A 23,606-nucleotide genomic window follows, 5' to 3' on the forward strand; every position below is an offset into this window, starting at 1 on the left:
CACATATATTAGTAGGGAAAAAACTCTATGGCACTCCCCAGAGCAAGGAGGTGGGGCCCACTCTACTAACCAGCAGCTGAGCAATCCTACAGTTCCATAGGCAGCATGGCTTAGAGGTACAGAGGGAGTGGTCAACTCTTCTGGAATCCAGTAAGTGTCCCTTTGAAATTGAACTGAACGTTGCATCCAAAAGTAGCCCCCAGAGACCTGTGCAAGTTAATACAATCTCTTTCTCTCTTTCTTTCTCTATCTCTCCCGTCCCTCCCTCCCTTTCTATTTATCACAATGTGTGATTTTGTGTCACTATGCTTAGTTTTCATATACAAGTATATTCCCGTTGCTTCAATTTGGGCATTCCAGTGGGAATATAAATACCATAAATCCAGGTATCTTGAATGTTCTGTTCATTGCTTTGTCTCTAGCCCAGAACTCAGTAGGCCCACAATAAATATTCATTAAATAAATACATACATACATCAATAAATGCACTGGTCGTAAATGGCCCCCTGGACACATCTTGTGATGGTAGGCTAAGGTGGTATTTTTTAAATGGAATATAAATTCAATTAGAAAGTTGAGATGTCTCCTTTCTCGGTAACACTGTACAGTTTCGATATTGCCCCTAACTCCCTAATAATTTTCTGTATAGCCAGTGAATGTGTTTATCTTTGTATCTGATTTTAATTACTTGGCTGAAATATAAATTAAAATTTTAAACCAGGAAAGAATGACCTTATAGGAATTTAGTTTCTGTACTTAAAATAAGAAAGGCAGAAGGAAGGCTTTTGTCCTGATTCAGATCCAGCAATGGTTCACACAGCAAGATGCAAAAAAAAATCTGCTAGGGTCTCAGCCAAGAGAAAAAAAGAAAAAACAGTAACAACAACAACAACAACAACAAAACACAGTAAACCACAAGAAGTAGCAGCCTATGAAAACCTAATACAATTTATCTTGGCTGTCCCACTGGACTAAAATTAACATTTTTCTCCCTTTGCCTTTTGCCCATATGAAATAGTAACATATATTTTGAAATATTCAGTTAAATTCCCGTACACCACTGAGACACCCCTAAGGCGGCTGTAATAAGGGAATATCTGACGTTTCGTCGAATTACAAAAATTATCTGGCTAATAAATTAAAGCTCTTGAATCTATGTAGCAGCTTGAACTACAATATTGGTACAAGCTGATCTTACAAGTTGTTCCCTACAGAATAGTTAACATGATGAAACCAAGTGAAGAAACAGAGAGAAAACGCCCACACTTATTTTATTTTTATTGAAGGTAAAAACCACCTGCACACATTTCTGTTCAAAGAAAAATGTTCAGTTTCATTTTGTCCTCACAGATAGAAACATACTCCATAGAATGGGAACTACTCCTTTTGTTTCTTGTTCTATCGGAATTTGATTTGCATATTTTGGGACATGTTAAGGTGCTCTCTGTGATTTAGAGAGTTTATAAAAAGGTAATTTGATCTCAAATCATAGTTTCTTTCTTTATTTCTAATGCTGAAAAGCTGCATACCCTTCTGAGAAGTGAGCCATGAGGGGAAGACATTAGCTTGCCTTGTATTAGATAATAAAAAAGTTCCACAGGGGACGAGTTACATATTATGACATTGTGAATATAAGGCTCATTTGGATATAATTCATTACTACATCATGTTGCACAGGAAAGCAATTTTTAAGCAATACAAGTGCACTTCATTTGTAAAGGACCCAGCTATAACACACAATCAGTTATTGAAGACAGAAACTGATTTCCCAAATCAGGCATATAAAATTTAATATATTTGCTCCAGTTATAATGAAAGGGAAGGAAACTTGAATGCCTTTTCTTTTCCCCCAGACAAGAATGACACTTTGTAAAATTTGGAAAGTGCATTTTTGCATGGGGAGTTGACTATATTTTTGATGCCACAAATGGAATGAAATTAAAACCTTCAATAAAATATTTAATAAAATATTGGAAATACCTATTAGACATATGCAAATCTGAAATGCATTAACGAAATAAGGAAAATGATGGACATTAACTGTTTTTGTTTTCATATCAGTGTCAATTTTCCATATTATTCAATTTAATCCTACAGGCTGACTAAATTATCCTATAGAAAAAAAAACAAAAAAAAAACAGCCAAATTATATTGGTTTATTTAAGTTCCCTAAATCTATACGTATTATTACTTGGGATTCTCAAGAGAAAGAAAACCAGCAAAATGTACATATATTTAGAGAGAGATTTATGTTTAAGAAATTGGTTTACACAATTGTGGAGACTAGACAAATCCAAAATCTGTGGGGCAGACCAGAAGGCTAGAGACCCAGGGAAGAGTTGCAATTCAAATTCAATGGCAATTTGTTAGTAGAATTCCCTCTTCTCTCTGAGACCGAAGTCTTTTTTTTTTTTAATTTTTTTTAAATTTTATTTATTTTGAGAGACAGAGAGAGGGAAAGAAAAAATCCCAAGCAAGCTTTGCACTGTCAACACGACACCTGACGTGGGGCTTGAACTCAGGAACCGTGGTATCATGACCTGAGCCAAAATCAAGAGTCAGATGCTTAACTGACTGAGCCACCCAGGTGCCCCCAAAGTCTTTTTCTATTCAGGCTTTAAGCTGACTGGATGAGGCCCACCCATTAATTATGATAATGAAGGTCATCTGCTTTACTCAAAGTCTACTGATTTAAATGTTAATCTCATTTAAAAAACACCTTTGCGGGAATATCTAGAATAATGTTTGACCAAATATCTGTGCACTGTGGCCTAGCCAAGTTGACACGTAAAATTAACCATTATACTGTAGTTATAACCATCTAAAATTTAGAAGATAAACTCATCTATCCATTCTGTGATAGTTTCCCAGGATAGAGGCAATGAGGAAGAAGTTTTTATCACCCCTTTCTATGTATCTGAATTACTAGCCAACTTTCTCTATTACCAGCTAGAAACACCCATTTGACTTTTTTTTTTTTTTAGTAGCTGTAATAAAGTACTTAATTTGATTTGGCAAACATGCATAAATCATCTATTTACACATATATTTTCATTTAAATTTCCCTTGTAACCACCATGATGAGATAACGGGATTAATACTTTTAGTCACAATTTTGAGCATTTTACTTAATTTCTAAAAGCACAGATTGAGATTTTCAAATTGCAAATCTCAAAGGGCCATATCTGCCATTTGAATCTTGATTTCATTGACATTAAAAAGGAACATGAAAGAGAGAAATATGTAATCAGTTCCCAACCTTTCCATGTTTAACTTACACTTCACTCTACTAAATGTGATCATTACCAACTTTTCTATCGCTAGAATGTCGGGAAGTCAAGTGAATCCACACAGGAAACTGACATACTTTATCCTCAAAGAAAAAGGTTTGTTTTTCCCTTGGACTACATCTGACTGATCTTGTCCCTTTTTTGGAATGAATAAGATCAAGAAGTGAACGGATGAAAAAGCATATGATAGTCAATGCAGGAAAGACATAAGAAAGATGTGACAAGTCTTAAGGTTGAGACATTTTCAGGATAGAAAGCCAGTAAGCACAGATGACCTTGATATATCTGATGGAAATATTTCATTGACCATAGAACATAGTCACTGCAAAAGAGTCCTTTCATTATGTAAAATATATTCCTCCCACTAAGAATGCCACAAAAATCAAATTTAAAAACTCAAATTCCTGCATTTTGATCCTTAACAAATTTAACATAGCCTTAATGTTTATTGTGTTGTTTTTTTTTTTCAAATTTTCATTTAAATTCTGGCTAGTTAACATGTAGTATAATATTGGCTTCAGGAGAAGAACTTAGTGATTCATCACTTACATGTAATTCCCAGTTCTCAACACATAGTCCTGCCTGATGTTTTACCTCAGATAGATTCAGTAAAAAAGATTAAGAAAAGAACATGTGTTTACTACGAAGTTAAATAACTTAATCTTAGTACATAAATTTAAGGATAAAAAAATTGTGTATGCAGGGAGGTATAAGCTGGTCAGGGATGGGGAGCGAGGAGGGACAGAGAGGGCAAGACAGCAGGAAAGCAGAGAGAGAGCAAGCCTTTTGGCAGGTCTGGCCCTAGACTAAGACAACCAACCCCTTCTTGGCAGGGCATAAAAAGACCTGTGAAGGGATCTACTGTGTGTCTCCATAAAGCCTGCGATCATGGAAATAACTTTTTGTGACACTTCTACTTTCACTTCTTCTTGAAAGCAAAAGAATGTTCTCTACATTACACAGAATATCACTAAACAAATGTAGAGTGACTGTATATGCATTATGTATATACACATATTATGTATATAGTCATATAAACGATTTTAATTTCAAATTCCAATCATGTAGATGAATAACCAGAAGCATACATACTTTTCCTAAAAAAAAAAAAAAAAGAGAGAGAGAGAGAGAGAGAATTCACACGGAAGTGAAGACTTTATCAAGTAGGTCTAGGTATTCTGGGTTCATCCTCTGCCACAGTCAAGATTTACTGAGTATTTGTATGCTGTGGCTCAAGTACTGGGCCAGACTCATATAGCTCTTTCTTCACTACAAAGCTGAAAGTGATTCATGCCAACAAAAAGAAAAAAAAAACATGAAGCTCTACAAGTTGTAAGGAGAGATAGAATCAACTGGTAGGAGATGCAAAAGAACATTTTAAAGGAGCTGGCACCTGAGCCAGACCTCAAAGGATGCCTAGTATTTGAACAGGTCAGGACTGATAAGGTCATTGCAGACAAAAGCCACTCTGTCAATAATCTTTATTCATCCTACGGTGAGTGCTGCTCTTGCTCTGGTCAAATGGCTAAGGATTGTGAAGAGTATAAGCTTTCATTAGTCTGTTGATCTAGTCAGTGAAGAGAATTAATGTCATTCAGCATAACACTGAGAAACTCCGAGTGAAGCAGCTCCTTTATCTGAAGTTGGGAGAAAGAAAATATTATGCATAATTAAATAAATCCTATACTATGCATTCTTTTGTGATTAAATTTAAGACAGTGTACATTTGTTATCTGGAGAGATCAATGATAGAATAGCTAATTACTTCCTTTAGGAACTGTCACTCTATTGCTATTAAATGCATTCTGCTATCATTTGCATAAATTGAATTACGTGCACTTTTGTTACACAATTACATGTTTTTCTCCAATTAAAATATCAGTTGCTGTATTACCTTCTTCATTTCTCCCAGCTTTCCTACTCTCACTCTAATACTAAAATTTATGAAGAACAATATATATATAGAGAGAGAGACCAAAAATAATAATAATAATACACAACAGAGAAGGACAGACAGATGGCTGGAAATTACAGCAGGAGACTAGAGAACAGTTATTGACAGCATCACCATCATCAACCTTACACTTGTACAAAAAAAAAAAAAAAAGCACACCATCAAAAGATAGAGTCCTGTAGCATCAGAGGAAAGAGAAATCACAGATTTAAAGGAGTCTTTTAATGCTCTGAAAACCATAAAACAGTCTGCGGGCCTCCATGAACTCCACAGCCAGCTTTCTTTAGGTGAGGAATACCTTGACTCCTTCATCTAAGACAAAGGGAATGTGTAAACATCATCTTTTTTGAACAGAAAACCAGAACATTCATACATTCTTTGGTAAAGGGACTGTAGCATTCTTAAATGGAAGGAAGGAATCATGGGTGATACATGTGGAAAAGGAAGGACCACAAAATGAAGACACACTGTGAGCACAGAAAAGACAAAAATACTGTAATGAGTGAACAAATCTAATGTCTGGATTAAAAGAAAGGGACAGAGAAGCAGCACAATCTGTTTACTATCTTATGTCACGGGATGGTAGGTGAAGGCAGGTGAACAAAGTTTGGGTGGAAGAATGAATTACAGATTTTATTTCTAGATGGGTTGAACTGAGATCTTTCTCCTTGCAGGTGATCAACTTCATATAAGAAGGTATCATAAAAATACAGCAGATGCTAGCAAGTAGGGTTCTAAGATTTTGGACTTGCTGGCAGTAGAGGGTACCTATGAATCCAGGGTTCTTGCTGCAGTTAGTTGGCCTGATAAAGTATGAACTTCCCCTTTCCAGGAGAAATTCATCTGTGCAATTTAAATGAAACTAATTCTTATGATGTAACCCAGTATAGGGGTAACATAGGATAAGAATGATAAATCCTCTTATGCACCTCTGATGAATGAATAAGGGCTGCCAAGAGTGTTGGGTTGAGGAGGACTCTGCAGCAAGGTCTGAACACAATGAAAAACAGAGTTATGACTGCCATGGACACAGAAGGGGCAGACAACAGGAAGTGGCAGTATGCATGTAGCGAATCTGCCATTCTTGTAGTTCAGTGCCATTAAAGCCCAGTAACAGTAATAAATAGTGTCAATGGCAAAGACTAATTGGTACTATGAAATGTTCTATGCAAGTTACACGTATGACTAACTACACTACTGTTGCCAAAGGCACTGAAGGAGGAAGGAGAAGGAAGGAAAAGGAGGAAAGAAGGAGAAGGAGAAGAAGCTATAGCAGCAGATGATTTTTAAGAGTATATTTCAGAAGAGAAAACTAGCCTCGGGAATCCATTTCGATTTATTGTATCAAAAGTTAATTACTAAAATACAAAGTATATGAACCAATATTGAAAACTACCTAGGTTTTCAGAGCAGGTCTTGTTTATCAAGATACTGCTGAAGAAAATTTACATTTCCTAAACTTTTTGAAGAGTTAATTACCATTTAAAAAAAAATACAGTGTTTTACTAATGCCTGTAAAGATCGTTTCACAGCATAACTGAACTTGGGCTTAATTACTTGCACCAAGCCAGGCAGTGATGAAAAATACTGCTGCTGTCCAAATAATGCAGACATTTAAAAATAAATAAATCCTAGATAGCTCATTGTTCATTTTATTTTGTTAACAAATGTGTCTAGTAAATAAAATTCAGGAAGATGGGGTACCATACATAAAGTAATAGACTCCCTTACTATTATACTACTTTAGTTTCTCAACTTATAAAGGCCATGGGAGAAAGAGACCATAAAAGCCAAGCAGGCTCTCGGTTGTCAATGAAGAGCCCAGTGCAGGACTCACACCCACAAACTGTGAGATTGTGATCTGAGCTTTTTAAATGCTTTAAAAAGTAGTTTATACATGTAAAAAGAAAGGCAAATGGTCAATTAAGATATAAAAAGTTTGTCAGCATTATTTTTGCCCTATTAATACAAATAAAAAATAATGAGGACCTGGAAGTCTGGCAGCTCTGAAAAGCAATTTGGTAAGACAAAGTACATAACTAAACAAATTTAAACTCCCTGAATCTGTGATTTGCTTCCAGAAACCTATTAGAAAAGAATAATTAAAGAAGCAAAGACTTATGTACAAGAAGGTTTGTAGACACAACCTAATAAATGTCCTTTTATAAGAAATAGGTTCAATAAATTCATGACATCTATATAATGGAATACCAGGAGTATTTTAATATAATGATTTAAGTCTATATTTATTGGCTTGAAAATGGTTTTAATATATTGTAGGCAAAAATTTTTAAAACAGATACTGAAGGAATAGACGTGGTATAATACAGTTTTGCTTACTGATAAGAAAAGATAGAAAGAAAATGATGAGAAAGGGTGATAGCATTATGGGTGGTTTTTACTTTATTAATTCTAAGTTTCTGTGTATATTTTACTTGTAAATAAGAAAATAACAACAATGTTCTTTCGATATACAAATGAAAAAAAAATAGATACTATGTTAGCCATAATTAAGATACAACCCATTTTGGGGGCACCTGGGTGGCTTGGTGTGTTAGGCATCTGACTTCAGCCTCAGGTCATGATCTCAAGATCTGTGGGTTCGAGCCCTGTGTCAGGCTCTGTGCTGACAGCTCAGAGCCTGGAGCCTGCTTCAGATTCTGTGTCTCCTTGTCTCCTCTGCCCTTCCCCTGCTCATGGTCTATCTCTCTCTCTCTCTCTGTCACTCAAAAATAAAAAAAAAAAAAACCATTAAAAAAAGACACACCCATGTTTTCCTTCTCACCATTTCACAGTCAAAACATTCCTGCATTCAAAAATATACTTAATCTCATTAGTTCATCCATTTCAAATTATATTATTATAATAATATATTGGGTAACTAAATTTGGAAGTTTTTAACATACTTTACTCTGTTCAGCAATGTGCTTATGATCTTTTTTATAAGTTTATTTATTTATTTTGAGAGAGCAGGAAGGGCAGAGAGAGAGAGAGAGAGAGAGAGAGAGAGAGAGAGAATCCCAAGCAGGCTCTAGGTTGTCAATGAAGAGCCCAGTGCAGGACTCAAACCCACAAACTGTGAGATCGTGATCTGAGCCAAAATCAAGAGTCAGATGCTTAACCGGCCTAACCACCCAGGCACCCAACCCTGTCCTTATGAGCTTTAGTGCATGTACACACACACACACACACATACACACACACACACAGAGGTCATTCATTCAACAATATATATAATAAAGACTCAGTGACTTCATTATACAATAAACATAAAACACTATACCTGTCACACTGAAGCTTCTTCTAAGTTAAAGAGTTCTCACAACAGCCCTAGGTAAACATGTTTTATACAAGGTGACCAGCATCCCAACTGGCCAAAGCTAGACCAGGAAAAAACACAATACAGAGTCACAAATGCCTCTGGCCCTCAAAATAATGCCTCTGGCCTATTCTGTGGAATAGGAATGATGGAATTAATCATATACTGGGGAATATAGCAGTTGGTATTGGGAGAAGAAACAAACAAACAAACAAACAAAAAGTAGTAAAGATGGAAAGGGAGTTAAATCACTTTAGTGTTGCAACACTTCAGTGACTATCAGAGGAATATGGCTATTGAGGTCCATGGAACTGACTGGATCCAGATTCTATATCAATAAGGCCTGATCAAATGAATCATTCCTATTCATAGATTATTTTGTAGGCCCACCCTCCTGTTTTGATGTTTCCAGTAAACTTGCATGTCTAAGTAGTTACTGTTCCAAAACACCAAAATCATAAATAAAACAAGTTTTAATGGCTTATTTGGATTCTGACCCATCGGAACATATCTGCTATGTATCTGAATATACCCTGTTGGCTTACACAGAAGATATGTGGAAGAAGTAAACCAATTATGTAAAGAAGTGAAGGTATTTCAAATAGCAACAAGTTAAGCATAGACAGAAGTGACTGAGATAATCACATTAGATTAATACACACAGACACACACAGACACACACATTTATACATACACTAACATGGTCTTCATACTCCTATGCTAATCTTGACCATGTCTACAAATGTGATCAAGTGTAACTAAACTTCTGCTTGCTTTTCTTTTGTTTGGTCAACATATAAAGTACTTGCTTTAAGTTAACATATTATGTGGGTTTTATTATGGGGTAATTAGATTCTTCAACTGGGATATATAGTCAGTATGTCTATCAGAGATTCTCTACAAATCACCACATTCAAATATGTACTTTTCTAAAATACTGAACATAACCTTTATGTTGAACAATATTTTAATTCAGGGAATGGAATCATAAAGTACTTTTATTCTATTTACATTTACTCATTGAGGCTAGATTTTTTTTCTATTCTTAGATACAAATTCCACTAATTCTTGTGACTGTTATGTGACCTGAGTTCTTCTAGTGAGTAATTAAAATGTTCAGTGTCATTTAATAGTCATAACTTTGAACTTTTCCCCACTTTTGACCATCTTTAAGTTGGGAACCCTGAAGTCAAAGCAAGGAGAGTAGTCAGCTCCTTTGCGTTGTGTGTCTATACCTTCAGGGCTGAAACAGAGCAAGTAAGACTAGGTAAAGTGGGAGCAAATGGTTCTCACTTGATAGATACTCTTATGAACTGGCATGGCACTTCCTGAATCTAGCTTGACTTGTTAGGTGAATTTTCCTTCTGTTCTGTTTTGTGGGTTCTTTGGAGATCCATTCATCCCACAAGTGGGGACTTCTCACCTTCCTTTGATGTGAGTAATACATTCTCCTCCAGCTCCAATGCTTACTTCTTCCACAGACCCGTATCTCTAGCTCTCTCTTTGATAAGTTCTTTTCAGCCATCAAGGAAGCTTTATTGGAGAAGATCTGTAAGACTCCCTCCAACCCCCACTCCATTTGGGCTACTGTAACAAAATATTACAGACTGGTTGGCTTATAAACATTTCTTATCGTTCTGGAGAATGGGAAGTGTATCACAGCACTGGCAGATTCATTGTGGTGGCTGATAAGAGCCCTCTTCCTGGTTCATAAAGAATGTCTTCTCACTATGTCCTCACATGATAAAAGGACTAGCAAGCTCTGTGGGGCCTCCTTTTGTAAGACTGCCAGTCCTATTTGTGAGAAATACACCTTCGTGACCTAACCACCTCCCAGAGGCCCCATCTCCTAATACGATCATATTGATCATCGGGATTGCAATATATAAATGGGAGGGAGGCATGACACAATCCTAATAATCCTCTCTCTCTCTCTTTCATTCATATTCATATCCTGTCTGTCTGGATATAGTCCATAGAAGCAAAGTTTGTCATAGGCCACCCAAAACCTCTTCTTTTGTACTTTTATCTGCAACTAAACCAATCCATCTCTTATAACTTAGATTTCTCAAGTGGAAATCAGGCAGTCTCTGTGAGGCAGCTATCAAGTTCTTCCAAGTAGTTCTATTAAACCCTTTTTTCATTGGACTTGAGGCTTCATCCTTGGGAAGAAATTGGGACTTAAAACCACCACTAGCAGCAATCTCAAAAAAAAAATCCTTTTTATCGGTTCTTTTATTTCTTTTAAAACTGGGTGATCATCTCAGAGTTTTATGCTATTCTCCCCTTCAAGTTCTGCATGCTGTCCTAGTTAGATACGCACTATCAATTGTCTTTAAGCCTCAGCTGGAACTGAGATATCAACACTGTACTTTAACATTTTTACAGTATCTGGTTTTGATACAAGTTGTCACTTTTTTTTCTTTAAATCAGAAGATAGCAGATCCTCTGAGTAACTTTAATATTACAAAATATAAAATATTTTATAATGTAAGTAGGTATTATATTAATATTTTGAATATAATCATTATATGAAAAATAAAAATGGTAAGTCAAATGACTTTCAAAATACATAGTATAATTGACCGGTTATACATAGATCACTTACTTACTTACTTACCAGTTATATGTAGATCACTCACTTACTTAAGCACTCATTTCCTTAGAAAAATACTTATTCAAGATTTACTAGACAATAGGAGTCTAATGTTGGACAAAGCAAATTTAGTCCATTCCCTCATGGAGTCTGCATTCTAATCTATTATAAAAAGAATATATTTTCTTTGCATAACCTTTGGATGTTTGGCAAGAACTGTCCTAATCTTAGAGTATATGAAAGGATGGAGAACCAGTAGAGAAGAGAGAAAGTAACTAATGAACAAACAGTGAGCCAATAAGAGCCCAAAAGTAAGCATAAATTGATGAAAAGTAGCAGTAGGTATCTGTGATACAGAGTTAATGCTAAGATGACTTAGTAAACATAGAAACTCATAGTAGGGCATTTGGTTACCATGACTATTAGGAAAAAAGGTTGTCTTTGGATGAGATGTTATTTGGAAAAAGTTACTGTAAACATATTTGTATGAAAATATTTATTGAAGAAAAATCTCTTATCTCAATAAAGAAAAAAATGTGGCTATTTGATGTAGTACAATTGGGAATATGTGTTCAACCACTGGATGCTGCCTGGCAATATAATTGTTAGTGATTATATTTTTGTAGCTAGCTTTGAAATATATATTTTATGGATTTTCAAGTTTAAGAGGAGAATATATGCTTTACTGTCACACAACTCCTATTCTGAGGAAAATAATGAATACTTTTATTTAATTATACATTTACAATTTTAGAACCAGCTGCCTATTTGCAAAAAGGACATTAAGTCAGCTTTTAAAGATATCTACGATGCTGAAAAAAATAATAATTATAATAAGTAAGGCAAAGAAAGCCAGAGAAAGGAAATAAATATGTAGGCTAGTCAGTACACAAAAAATGCATGCCATAAAATTCCTTATGATTTCAATACAAATAGGACTCTGAACTTACTATAAAGGCCAAAGGAAAGAGGGAAGAAGCTAGGTTAGGAGATTCATTGTGTCCATAAGTTAAAAACTAAGCAGTTGATCAGGAAAACATATTAATTATTAGTATTAACAAAAAATTTAACCCATGGATTCTTTTCCAGAGGACACTTTTGCAAAAGAATGTCCACAATGAAGATACAGTTGACACAGTTTCATAGAGTTCTGTTTTCCTTCTTCCTCCCAATCTCTGCTTTAGGTGGTTGGTTTTTTTGTTTGTTTTTAAATAACAGCCCCGTGTCAGTTAGATCTATCTTTGACAGACCCCTTGCATTCTCCCTCCTCCAGGGAGCTGAACCCTTCAGAATGACTTCCCAGGCTCTGAGTCTGCAGTATCCCTGCTGGGTTCAGTCAATGGGACAACTAGCAGGATACTGAAAAACAGGAGAAAGGGAGAAGCTGCCATACTTCTTACTTTCTCTCTGCCTTCAGTAGCTGAGGCTACATCTCCATCCCCTTGCACGTGTATATATAGAAAGTTCCAGCTTCCACCAACTTATCCCAGGTCCCTCTGTCCCTGCAGCTTAGGTTTAGTAATGGCTTCTTTTCTTTGGGCTGCCCCACTGTCCCAGTTGCCTTCTCAGATTTTATCACTGATGGAGTAATTTCTCTACTTTCAATGCCCTCTGCTTTAAATATTCAGAGAGTTATCTGTTGTCTGTTTGATCCTGACTGATAGAATCACCCACTATAAGTTAATGACATATCTTTCAGGTCAATTCTACGTAAACAATTTTACACTGAGCGATACCATGGAAAGTCTGCATATTACATGCTTAGGCAACAATGAACAGCAGGTGCAGAAGGGTATAGGAAACAAACTGCCATTAGGCATTCAGATACGATTTTTAGGAAGAGAATAATAATTCACCAGTACCAAAACACAAGACATTTCAGCACATAGATACCATGATGCACCTTCAGTGGGTATGCTCCCGAGGAGCTCCCTAGAAATGCACAGATGCCAACATCTTGTCTGTAATGAGTCAATGTAACCCAGAAAGAATATCCTGGGGAAGTAGCACCCTCTCTCTCATCTACCTATAAACAACATATAGGATTCACTTAGGACTGTCTTTTCTTGGCAAATAGGGAAGATATATGGGAAAGCTAACATTCCAGGTCTTCATTTCACTAAAAATGTAAACTAGCAAACCCTTTACAAGTCAACATATATGCTAATAATATAGCAACCGTTTCAAGATACCCATTAATTATAAGACAACGGTGAAACTTTTCCCAAGAACTCAGATTAATGCTCAGATAAAGAATATTTTCTTATCATTTAACTTAAAAATCAACACATTCTAGCTAGAAAGTTCATGTGCAAACTTACCTTAAAGAGACAGATGAACTTTTAGAATTGCCTTATATATGGAACCCAATGGTTTTCAATAAAAATGTGCTAAGAAATCCAGGAATGCAAGAAACCAAATACTATCAGTGCTTGTCTTAGCTCTTAACCATAAGAGATAGTTACTTCAGCCCATAAAAAGAGGTTTATTTCATTCTGGAGTCATTAAAAATTTCAATCATATGGCTAATACCCTAGTTTTTATTACACATATATCCAATTGTGTTTGCACCCTAATTTGGCCTACCTGGGCTGTCCAAGAGGGAGAATATGCAATGACTGGAGTCTTTCAGTCTCCACAGTAGTTATGATTCTTATTATCAATTAATACAACAGCATCATAAATTTGAAACGTGCATCCTCTCTGTGAAGGGTGTGCTGGCAAGTTTTGCTGCTTGGCTTGTAGGACTTACCTTCAACCATGGCAAAACCACCAATTCAAACTCCTTGTGAGACATGTTTCTCAGGAAATGCATCCCACCAGCATCAATTTCTTCTCCACCTACCTGAAAGACTTCTTAATATCTTCTGCTTGGATTGTCTTGAGAATCTCTTGGTATAAGTGAAGATCAAGCGTTCCTGAAGTTGTAGCATTTGAAGGGCAATTTTTATGTGCATAATAGCCTATCAAAATCCCCAAAATAAATAAAATGGTGGCTGTGCAAAGTATTTTTAAAAGGCGGCAAAAATTGCAGGGGTTGCTCTTTGGTGCAGATCTTGTATAACGGGTTACATAGTCAGACTCTTCTTGAAGTCTCTGAAACCTTCCTTTGGGTGAAGTTGCTGGTTGAATGGAATCAAGATTGAGGTCTGCAGTCTCTGGATTCTCCAGGTTCTGATTCTCAGCACTATCTAGCTGGAACTGGTCAAAACCAGGCTCCTCCAGCTCCTTTTCCATGTCCCACTCTAAGTCAAGGGCAGTGGCTTGAAGGTCATCATTGTCTAAATACTGTGAATGTCCTGGAGCTCTTTGATCTGCATTGACCTTCTGATAAGCCATCTTTTTACCTGTGAAAATAAGAGAAGTATATTTTCTTAAACTGCGAAACTGAATATGGAAAACCTCATTTAAAATGGAGGTGGGGGGACCAGCAGATTACAGATCCCAACAGGAAGAGGCACACCTTGCATTCCCAATTGGAAGAAGCCTATTTTACTACCCTACAAGGAAAGGAAAAGTTTCTCCCTGCTCAGCAACAAGCTCAGCAAATAACAAAATCCAATTCAGCTAATGAGAAACCATTAACACCCTGCACACTCACTTTCTTTCAATGGACTTTTCCTTCAAAGCAGCCCCTCCAAATTTCCTCCTTTTCTCAATAAAGTAACAGTCCTCTCCTTTGATCTCCAGGCTTGCCTATGGTTCGCCATAGTTTGCAGGTCCTGAATTGCAATTTCTCTGCTATTCCAGAATAAAGCCATTTTGCTGGTAAAATAACTGGCTGTTTACTTTTAAGGTTGACAAAACAAACAATAAAGAAAATCTCCAAGGTAAAAAGAAAAGACAACAGCAATCATATTAAGTTGCTAAATAAAATTTTACTGATAAAATTTTAGTGAATATAATCATGGGAAATATACTGCCCCTATAGAAAAATCACATATTAGTTAATTATGTAATCTTCTGTTTTTCTGTTGATGTTTATTATAGGAAGAGGAGACAAATGAAACTTTGAGAAAACATAAAATAGACACACACACACACAATTATTCCTTTGAAGTTCAGGAGAATAAAAAGATCACAAATGTACAAGTGCATTGAGGATAAAATATTATCATGGAGGAAAAATTTAAGCTTACACATTGTCAAAATCACTTTTAAGAAAAACTAAGGGCAGAAGCAATAAAGCTGTGGTTTAGTAGTAAGTGAAGGAAGGAAGGAAGGAAGGAAGGAAGGAAGGAAGGAAGGAAGGAAGGAGAAAGAAAGAAACAAACAAACAAAAGAAAGACAAGAAAGACCCTGGGATGATTTTTAGTATCAGAACTATTTTCAAAAAGAGATCAGGATACAATAGAAACAGAAACTAAATGGAGTGATAATGTTATTGAAATACAAGAAACAAAATATAATATGTTACATAGTCACACATTATCAAAAGGACTGGAAACTCTAAGGCCACCCCAGAAGACCAAATGTTTCCGTGGAATTAGTAACAGGAATTGGCCTGTATCACTGAACTTTAAATAAAAGTCTGGGATGGCATCTTTCCAAAAAGGGAAGCCTTTTGCCAGCTAGGAGAGTTTGGTTTCATAACCTTGCTACAGGAGTGGCAGATGGAGATTTTCTCCCCTACACAGTTTTGGATGACAGTTTGTTATATCCTGCAGAGTGGTATTAGGCTAACTGGGCTAATTAACTACAAGTGGTCTTCTGTCTGTATTCAGTAACCCACTGGTGTATTATGGTTGCAGATTAGGAGTATTTATACTTAAATTTTCTGTGTATTAGATTTGTCATCTCAGCTGGATTCTAAGGTCCCTCACTATGTTTTATGATTTTTCTATGTGCCCCACTGTGGTGGGAGAAGAATAGAGCTCAATGGACAAGTGATCAGCTAATTGCCTTAGGTCCAGTGGTTAACAAGTAAACTCTAATAGGAAGATACAGGGACTTCATGGAAGGGAGTGGCATTCTACACAGAATTATGGGTATATGCAGCTCTAATCCTGTCTGGCAGAGATCCATATTAATTAAAATGTTCTGATTTTTTAAAGAGTTCAAATATAATTAAATATTAATCTTACAAAATAAAAATCGTAATTCTGACTAGATTTCTCATCTGCTACCCTATAATCTAGGATTCAGTCTTACCCATTGTTGACTCCATAACAATAAGTAATGCATGTCAGGTACTGGGACAGGCAGTGAAAACAAAGATAAATGGATCCTTAATCCTCAAGGAAGGAACAGTTCAATCAGAGATAAATGCATGAACAAACCTATAAGTTGAATAAAAAATGTAGAGTGCAAAGGAGACTCAGGGAATATGGGAAAGGCTTCCCCAAGAAAGTGATCTCTGAGATATTTCCGGCAAGAGAGGAAGAGCTAACTAGGGTTGACCAGGGGTGTGAAAGGATGACATTCAGGCAGGCGAAATTTACAAACATGCAGAGGAATAAGAATGCATGGTGCATGGACCATTTGGAAAATGCAAAACTACCAGCATTCTAGTACAAGGAAGGAGCACATGGCCTGGAGATTCAGAGAAAAAGCTGGAAAGCATATTTGTGGGTAAAAGGCTTAACTTCTGTGTAACTCACGGTCTTCATCTGTGAAATGGGCATGATAATAATATAAACTTCATAGTGTTGTAATTAGGATTAAGACAGGGCACCTAAAACATCCATTGAGTGTTGCATAGGCTCTATGGGTTAGAAGGGACATTTCTGGTAGTAGAGGAGAGAGGACCAGGGAAGACTGATGGAGGAAATGAAATGAGTTAAGTAACGCAGGAGAAATTATAGGGGTAAGATGTTGTGGAGAAGGGGAAGTTACATTATATTCACACACATGTACACTCACATATAAAATATGCTAGTTGTGATTTGCTTGTTTCCATTTAGTTCATATGTAAGACAAAAAAGAAAAAAAAAGCACTACATGACATAACAACTGTTATCATGAAGGTGTTTATTCAGTACCATGCATTACAATAGGCTCAGGAATAATTCTGCACTTTCCCCAACCCCTTTCCTTCCGTCTCCCTCCCTCCCTTTCACTTAGCCTGGTTTCCAAAGTGATTCAAGAAAGCACAACAATTGAATTTTATCCTTGCTCATACCAAGACAAGCAAAAAAAAAAAAAAAAAGCAATGGTTGGAGTTAATGATAATTATTCATATAAGTTAGGAGAGCGTTGGTAAAGTGTTAGAGGAAGACTCCAAATCACACTTGGTTAAAAAAAATTTTTTTAAGGTAAAAGAAAATCCAGGAGGATAGGAAAAACTTGAAGGTAGTAGAACTAAAGGCTTTCTAAAATCCATAATTCTAAATTCTCTCTGAATGCAGAAGAGGAAACTGAGGTCTAGAGTTGAATAATTCTTTAGACTGAGAAAAGTGATGCTTGGGTACATTTTTCTTAAGGTGATTTGTGGTTTTATAAAAAATATGAGATTAATAATTTATTAGCAGTAAATTAATGTTAAATACCCCACAATTCAAATTATTTTAACATACAATTTAAAATACTGAAATTCCTTAACACTAGTCATTTTTTTCTTTTTTAGCTTACACATCAATAAATCCTTGCTATCTTGAAATGATATTATGATATTTATTTCTTTAAGTGTTCCGTTCATGCATTATTGATTAATTTACTTAGACACTGCCCCATTGTGGTTCTTTAGACTTCCCTGTCTCTCATTTTAATGAATCAGAGTCTCTCTCTTTAAAGATTGTTTCAAAAATTGAATTGTAGGACATGTCTTATGCTCAAGAAAGACGTGGCACACAGGAGTTACTATGGAAATGTGCGATCTCTAATTATGACCTCTAATACAAACATTCAAAGTCATTTCCACACAAATCATTTAAAAATCAACGGCAGCGATGAGGGAGAGTTTTCATCTCTAGCCTGACAGTAGGCATTCCATCACAAGTACATCAGCAATTTAACGCTTTTCAAACATCAGACAGAGCCATCAATTAGAATGTAATGCAGATACAGATATTAAGTCCTCACCATGATGGATATCTGCCCAACACCCTTACTACCACTTTTGAACTCATTACATATTTATAAACTTACCCTAAATTCTATCTTCCAGGAGAGCAGTAACTGGGTCAAAGGTAAATGGAATCATTCAATGTAACAAATTCCTAAATACTTCAAGAAAACTTCCAAGGAAATAAGTATGGGCGAATGAACATACACAGTGAAGCATTTAAACCATTTACATTTGGTAAAATAAGTTACATATATATTCTATACATGTTCTGTACATTTTATATATATTTAGAAATCGATTTCTTTAAAATTATCTTGCCTCAAGGAAAATCGTATAGCTTTTTGCAAAACTATAAATCTCTGCACTGATAGTTCTGTTTCACTTAATCTATCTAAAATAAACTCCTTAAAAATAAAACAGAGTACCACTAAATAAAACTGATCATATATTCAATTTTGAGTCAGCACAAATTATTTTATTCATGCTACAAAGAATGTAGCCTTCCTTAAAAACCTATGCTCTGTAAGGTAAGTAAACAACATAACACAGTGTTTTATCAGAATTTTCAAATGCTCAAGTACAATAAAAATTACATTATAAAAAGAAATCTTCAGCAAAATCAGCATCTCTTAGATATGATTATATAATTATGCCATCCAAACTTCATGTATTTTCTGTTACTGATATTCATTTAATTTATATCATATTATTTTATAACTACTCTATATGAGTAATTTAAAACATACATGTAGTAGATTTCAGAATCAGCCACATGAATTTTCCTCCAAAAGAAATGTACAGTTGACCTTTGAACAATGTGAGAGTTGGGGGTGCTGACCCCCCATTCAGTTGAAAATCTGAGCACAATATTTGACTCCCCCAAAACTTAATAGCTTACTACCATCTGGAAGTCTTATCAATAACATTCAAATAACACATATTTTGTATGTTAGATGTACAATATGCTGTACTCTTAAAATAAGCCAGAGAAAAGAAAATGTTGTTAAGAAAATCACAAGGAAGATAAGATACATTTACAGTACTACACTGTATTTATCAGAAAACAAAACAAAACCCATGTATAAGTGGACTGGCACGGTTCGAACCCATGTTATTCAAAGGTCACCTGTACTTTGGTGTAGATCAGGTCATAGAAAATTGTTACATTTTTTCAAATAGAAATATCTGTAGCATCCTCACATTCTATATTATACCACTTAGCGTTTTTTATAGAATGCAATTTTTATGAAAAGTAGAGTATATTCTCTATACCAACATCTCTTATTCACTTAGATGAGATCCCTTCCCACCCAGGCCCATACCAAAGTCTAAATTGTTTTTAAATTCAACATACTAAAACATTTATCTTTTGTATACACTTATCCTTTTATAAGGAAAAGAAAGCAGAAACAAGTTGAACTAAAAGGTATTTTTTCTGGATTACGGCAGGCTTAAGTCAATAAAAAATGATTTTGTATTCTTACTGAGCATATGATTAGTCTAAAAATAAATTGTTACTTCTGAATGCTTTCTTTCACACATTTTCACTGGCTGAAACTAAATAAATTAACAGAAATAAAAGATGAACACCAAACCAGGCAGAGATTTCAAAACGTAAAATACAATCTGTGGCTGCTGCAGATCTAGCCTAACACAATGGCTGGCAAATACTTCAGATGATAAATACATGTTAAACAGAAATTTTGTTTAAAAGCTATATATTATTAATGCCACTTAGAAATATAATCACAGCAGTATTACTTTCTTGCTCAGCAATCACAGAGAGGGAATTTATTACATGAATGTCCTGGCTTTATCAATCTCTAAATTAGTAGACTCTACAGTCAGGCTACTTGATTCAAATACTAGCTCTGCTATGTAATTCAGACCAGTTACTTAGCATCTTTATGCTTAAATTCCACATTTGTAAAATATTGAACTATATTTGTAACATTACTATGAATAAATGAGATAAATTATTAAAGGTGCTTAGAACAAGATCTAACACAATACAAATGATCCACTCATAAAGGATTACTCTAGAAATTCTATAGTTTAACAGAACAGAAGTACATATTTGGAGCTTACAACTTTGAAGACTTGGTTAAATTAAATTATGTCCAGAGGCCTTGAATTTCAGTAACAAGAACCTAGAGATAATGAGGAATTGAGCAGTGGACTCAAGGATTTTTGAGAATGGGAAGCACCTTCTAATTACTAGCTATGGCTCAGATAAGAGAGAAAAATGGCTAATATTTATGTAGAAGTTATTATTGCATTTACTTACAACCACCAATTCTATGTCTTGTTATTCTTTTTACTCTACTTACAAAAAGAAAAACAGTTTTTCTATAATGCTAACGATTTCAGTTTAATGGTTCTAGGAATTAGTGATAATTAAACATAGTGATAATTAATCATCAACATGAGTTATATACGTTTGTTGTAGAAAACCATGTGTGTCCTAGGTGATTGACTTCATCTACTGACTTTGATGATACTGATAGTGTTTTCAACTCAAACAGTAAGAGATTGTGTAGATCTTATTAGAATTAGAAACACATCTAACAGCTTCCCTACTTGTAAAGTTATTTTATAAGCAAAATAAATAAATGACTCTGGCAGACTAACTTTAAAACACAAGGCAGAATCTCAATTTCCTATGACAGTTCTATGATTGAATCTTTACTGTAGAATGGGAGAAAATATTCATATAGTGTTTCCTGAAGCTTTGAATGTCAAATCATTTGCTGGTTTGAGTAGATTGATTTGAGGCAAAGGCATTTCTTAGAAATGTCAGTCCATCATCAAAAGGCATTCATTATGCACCTTCGTGCAGTATTACTTTAGATGCTGTACCAGTGAACTATATGAGTGCCCAGAGGAATTTTTAAATTTAAGTTTAAGAACATTCCTTACAGGCTGAAAACATTTAACATAAATTTTTCAGTATGAACCTGGTTTGTACAAATAAAGCCCATGTTTGTGGAATAAATATTTGTTGTTGAAAGCTTTAATGGTCTCAACTTGAGAGCAGAGCCAAAGATAAAACTATAAAAACAGTAATTCAGAAAACTGTTCCCTGACTTAATTTTTTTTAGTATAATGAGATTTTTTTCCCAATCTGGTTTTGTGAAATGGCCCTGGAAATTGCTATAGCATCTGTAAATGCGTTAAGAATTCCTTCTTTAATTATAATTTTGCATGTCAACTGCATAAAAGAAATGACAATAATTATTTGTTGTTCATGCTTCACTAATTGAATAAAGAGTATGTATGAAGTAAGGGAAAATTATCTGTTTTATTTTTAGGAAGAAAAATAGTCAAAACCTACTCTTAAAATGGGCAATAGTACACCAAATTTAGGCAGAGCAGTTAATCAAACTGGAGAGTATAAAACTAAAACTTTACTCTGAAGCCTGAGTTACCTTGATCACTGAATTGACATGTAAAAAGTATGCTTATAGGATACAAAATTAATGAGCTGTAAATTGCAAAAATCAGTCAAAACTGTTTGAAGGAAAATTATTTGATGAAATACAGCAGGTTTGTGTAAATGTGTTTTATATCGCTTGCATATGTATGACCACATGCCAGTTCCCTGAGTGGGCCAGCCTTTCTTTCGGCATCTGTGTGTACCTGAAATTTGTGTAATGCACTAGTGGGATGGTTTGTTGGGCTCACCTGGTTCCTATATTTATGATAAGGTTCTGCAATATTAGAATGACATCATTAAAAAAAAAAAAAGAATGATATCATTCAGTTCAGGCAAAATTTGACAAGCAGAAGAATTCATCTAAATTGACTAAAATGATATAGAGTATAGTCTCTGGATTTCCTGAACAAGTAGTTTGAACACTTAGTACTATTTACAATATCTATCATGTGAGGTTAAGTTTTTTTTTTTTTATTATTTTAATGTTGATTTATTTTTGAGAGAGAGAGAGAGAGAGAGTGCGCGTGCGCACACTAGCAGGGGAGGAGCAGAGAAAGAAGGAGACACAGAATCCAAAGCAGTCTCCAGGCTCTGAGCTGTCAGCACAGAGCCCAATGCAGGGCTCAAACTCATGAACTGTGAGATCATGACCTGAGCTGAAGTCGGATGTTAACCACCTGAGCCACCCAGGAGCCCCTGTAAGGTTAAGTTTTAACCACCATCACAGAACTCTTCTACTCAGTGATGTGAAAACAGTTTCTGTTCCTGCCATGGACTCCTTTACTGGTCCTTTTTGGTATCTGCTTCTACCTAGATTTAATTTTTGTTTTCTTTTGTTTTGGCCTGGTCATCATTTCCATTTATAGACATATTTCTATCATCCGCAGAAATACTTATTTACTTCCACAGGACTTACATCCTTTTCACCTTCAGAGTACTTGAAGTGGCCTCCATTAGAAATGAACATACATAAGATGAATGAAACCACAAAACTACAAATTACAGAAGTGTGGAGGAGAACAAATGCTGAGAGTCTGGCTAAAGAGAGCCATTATAATTGAGTTTCAAAGCCATTCTCAGCTTCACTGCAGTCAGGGCTAAGAAGGCTGTCTGCAGAGTCCTCTCAAGTTCCATCATCCTTCACCTAATTTCCCTCGTTAATGCACAAGGCTGTCAGTCTTAGCTGAAGAGTTTGTTTGTAATTTTATTATTTTTTTAAGATATTGCTTTTTGTAGTTGCAGGTTTCTATGTTAGGAAGATACATTTCTCTAGTCAGAGAACTCTATGAGTCTCATTTTTTTTTATCCTATACACTTAGATTTTGATACACAGAAGAATGTGCCCATGTTATGCTATGCAAAATAAAATGCTAATAGGTGCTCCATTGACCCCTTAAAATGAGCCAGAACCTACTATAAGGTTAAAGTTTCATAAACATCCTGTCGTGTGTCAAATAATCCTATATGTTAAGTACTACTATTATCCTTATTTTATAGATGAGGCTTAGAGGTTGTCTTTTTCCAAGCTCTCACAGCTATCAAAGGCAAGCAGCTGGAATATCACACCCAACCTGTCAAATGTCAAAACCTACTCTTTTAAATAGTCCAATATTCAGACTCTCTAGAAGTCCCCAAAGTTGGCATAATAATGAATTCAGAGATCTTACTGATTGAATGATCCCCAGTTATGTCACCAATGTGACAACTCACTCCAGGAGTCTCAATGTCCACTAAATCTGAATGGTCCTGCCTCGACCTTTAGATCTCTGGGTGCTGCTCCGACCCTAGGACCTAAAAGAGCTCTGTCGTCTGCTTTCCACAACACCCTGCCAGGCATCGATGTTTCCTGGCACTGTAGTTTTGAATAAGGGAGAATCGCTTCCAAGTACATTGCTCTCTGAGGAGAAGACCACAACCTCTACTTTATGGTCTCTTCCTAGCAACATTTTCCAAATTTCTCTTTTCTCCTGCTGCTGAGGGACAAAGAGCAAAACAACTACACTTA

At 35.5% G+C, this 23,606-nt stretch overlaps 1 protein-coding gene across 11 annotated transcripts in view; it reads right to left on the reverse strand.

Moving 5' to 3' along the window:
• NAALADL2 (N-acetylated alpha-linked acidic dipeptidase like 2) overlaps window positions 1-23,606 on the reverse strand; it is a 1,320,599-nt gene that overhangs the window by 673,208 nt on the left and 623,785 nt on the right. For all 11 annotated transcript variants that reach the window (XM_027061407.2, XM_053221202.1, XM_053221203.1 and 8 more), the window contains one exon: window positions 14,005-14,506. In XM_027061407.2, coding sequence (XP_026917208.1) covers window positions 14,005-14,498 — 494 coding nt within the window. In that variant the 5' untranslated portion in view covers window positions 14,499-14,506. The remainder of the gene's footprint in view (window positions 1-14,004; window positions 14,507-23,606) is intronic.

The sequence above is a fragment of the Acinonyx jubatus genome, chromosome C2, assembly GCF_027475565.1.
Source record: "Acinonyx jubatus isolate Ajub_Pintada_27869175 chromosome C2, VMU_Ajub_asm_v1.0, whole genome shotgun sequence".
Taxonomy (NCBI): Eukaryota; Metazoa; Chordata; class Mammalia; order Carnivora; family Felidae; genus Acinonyx; species Acinonyx jubatus.